The sequence below is a fragment of the Schistosoma haematobium genome, chromosome 4, assembly GCF_000699445.3.
Source record: "Schistosoma haematobium chromosome 4, whole genome shotgun sequence".
Taxonomy (NCBI): Eukaryota; Metazoa; Platyhelminthes; class Trematoda; order Strigeidida; family Schistosomatidae; genus Schistosoma; species Schistosoma haematobium.
Genome location: NC_067199.1, coordinates 19485353 through 19488333, shown reverse-complemented (window position 1 = coordinate 19488333; position 2981 = coordinate 19485353). Strand labels below are relative to the sequence as shown.

Below are 2981 nucleotides of genomic sequence, written 5' to 3'. Positions count from 1 at the left end.
CCAACGATGGGGAAGGTGGAAAGAGTGAATTCGAGTTGATCGGATGGCATGACTCGGCCTTGCAGGCGTGGTCCCTGTTGAATGTTACCTTATATCTCCTGTTTGTATCAAATATATTGTTCTATCTCTGGCCTAAGCTTGTTCTTTATCATATATCGGTGATTGTTAAGATGCAATGAGTTGGTGTAGACGATGATGTGACTTCCACGTAAGATCATATAGATTAGGCAGTTACACCATGAGAAATCTACAATTTCTGGGATTGGGTCTATTACTAGCGCAGTACTAATATCACAGTAGACCATAGATCTGCAAGGCCACTTCAGACTGGCTCTCCATACCACTTCTCCTCCCGGAAACACTTGGGCTTGCTCTTTGGACCTAACTGAAGAGGTTGAAGGAACAGTTGTCTTCCTGACAATTTTCTTGAGGTCGAGGCATCAGTTCTTCCGCGCTGGTCCTGATGCTCCCAACTAACTGTATCATTTAAATAATCCGATTGCAATTGCGAGTTAGGTTTTTTTCTGAATGTATTCGTCTGTCACGGATGTGGCTTGCATGTCGCGTTAGGCGTTTATCTTGGAAATCAATTTCGTACATCTGTAGAATTATGGTCTTCTATGATATTAGTGCTGCCCTAATCCCAAAATTGTAGATTTCTCATGGTGTAACTGCTTAGTCTATAAGATCTTACGCGGAAGTCATATTATTATCTACACCAACTCATCGCATCTTAGCAATCATCAATATATGATGAAGAACACACTTAGGCTAGAGATAGAACAATATATTTAATATGGATGAAGGGTACATGTTTACACTCAATAATCAACATGCCTACAAGGCCGAGCCACTCCATCCGATGGATTCGAACTAATTCAATCCATTGTTTTTTCCCAGTTGTCTCGTGTTCAGCTTTGAGGATTGTGTGATTAGGGCCCAACGCCACTTGACATCATCTACTCTTCCAATGATTACACCCACTACTCACGTAGGTTCCTAATGACGAAAGTATCTTACGTACACTTGTAACTCATTAGGAAACTGACGATGAATTTTCTTTACCTTGGGTCCATAATCTAGTCTTCTTTGTTGGTACATGATATCAAATGACGTCTGAATATTTCTTCACAACATTGATTTAGCAGAGGAGACAACCTTATATGAGGCTGGATTCAATCGTGGCCTCCCCATGTGATCATCTGGAAAATCACGAGGAAATTTCTGTCAGCATTCGTTCGTCATATGGGAGTAAGGGAATATTTGGTTGTAAATAAGAATAAATGACTGATCGAGTATTTCTGAATGTGGATCACAAATACGATTAAACGGATAATCAAATGTTTATTAATTTTATGATCCAGTCATGACTCAATAAATTGAAGGATTTATCAATAACCTAGCACTTGGATGTAATTATTAGATCGTCAAATTTGATAATTCCAAAAATTTGATTAAGATGCCCTATGTCGTCCTTATGCAGTCGTCATTAGGATGAATGCTTGGCCGTCCAAGTCGGTGTCACGTTTCGAGGGAAATCTAAGTAGAATCGAACATAGTGTGACTGTAACGTGATAACACGATCATTATTATTAATGGATAAATACTTTTGTCGGCATTATGGTGTAGATTTCGACAATTTATGAACACAAATGAGGCTTTTTGGCATTCGATAGTAGAATAAGGTTTTGCTGTGCTTGCAAAATCCCTCCCTATGGCCAGTCATTCCACATTTTGTGCATTTACATTTACTGAATGGGAAAAATAGGAAGTATGCCATACTCCATAGTTCTAACAAATAGTGGGAGACATTATAGAGCAATGTCAATTAGAATCATGGACCTCATAGATTCGATTTAGGCGAGGAAGTTCTTGCGAATCATGATTTACAACATTAATAGCGTCATCTGAATGAGAAATTTTCATCAAATCAAAAGAATTGGGTCTTGGATGTTTGATTGTTTCTGTATCATTTTCAAGATCTATAATATGATAACATTCATTTGTGATGTCTTTCAATGTAATATTAGGATCTGAATCGATTCTGCTTAAACTTTTAGTATGAATATCTGATTCCGACGATAATTTCTACCCATACAAAGACAAGTCACTTAAACTTTTCGTCTGAAAGTGAGTACGCTATGGTCAAGAATAGTCAAATTTGCAACATTTTCGGAACATTCTGTGACTCAGGATTGGGGTGTAACAAAGGGATGTAACCGCCTTAGGATGGGGGTGTAAAAAAGACTTATCAGTCAAACGTGCGCTGTTTTGGACTTCTTCCCTTTTTCCCCCTCCTTACTGTATTACCGTTTGTTTCCCGTAACTTACGAGAGCCGAATCGAGACTACCTAAAACACCTACGGTTTTATAATAGACTTCGGATGCAACTTTAGGAGCACGACTTTCAACATCCAGTGGCATTACACAATTTCATTTTGCAAAGGAAACTTTCCTTTCTCACATTTTGCTGCAGGATGTTTTGTTCTCCCTGAAGTCACACTTACTAAACTGGGACACTTTTCACCATTAGTTCTCAAATCACCGACAAAGCTATTGTCAATTTTCGTACTGGCCAATGCCAGAAGACTCGCAACCTTCTGGAATACGAATGTGTGTGTTGTTGTTCTTCTACGACTCCTGCAGTGACCCATTTTGAATCAGTTCTCACATTCTCTATGAATAGTTTATACTGTTGTTCATTCCAAATTATGGAAGTCCTGTCAGCTATCCGACCATAGGATTGTTCAGTCAAAAAATGACAAGTTACGTGCAATTAATTTACACATTTTGGATGACGTTATAAAAATATTTGCTAGTGGTCATAAAGTACTTATTTCCAATTCTTATGCTCGTTTTCATGTAATTTAAGGTTCGTCAGCATGTCAAGGAAGCAATGCATAACAATATAATCACACAGACTGAAAAGTATGATAAGCGATTGAAGCTAATACTTACAAATCTCAATACCCTTGTACTCA

The 2981-nt window shown here is 38.2% G+C and overlaps 1 protein-coding gene across 1 annotated transcript; it reads right to left on the bottom strand.

The window, feature by feature from the left end:
* Nucleotides 1–1824: 1824 nt before the first annotated feature.
* MS3_00007592 (uncharacterized protein) lies at nt 1825–2424 on the bottom strand (the record flags this gene model as incomplete). The annotated part of the gene is made up of 2 exons (XM_012943891.1): nt 1825–2088; nt 2332–2424. The coding sequence occupies 2 exons, from the start codon at nt 2422–2424 to the stop codon at nt 1825–1827; spliced, it is 357 nt and encodes a 118-aa protein (XP_012799345.1).
* Between the last annotated feature and the right edge of the window lie 557 nt (nt 2425–2981).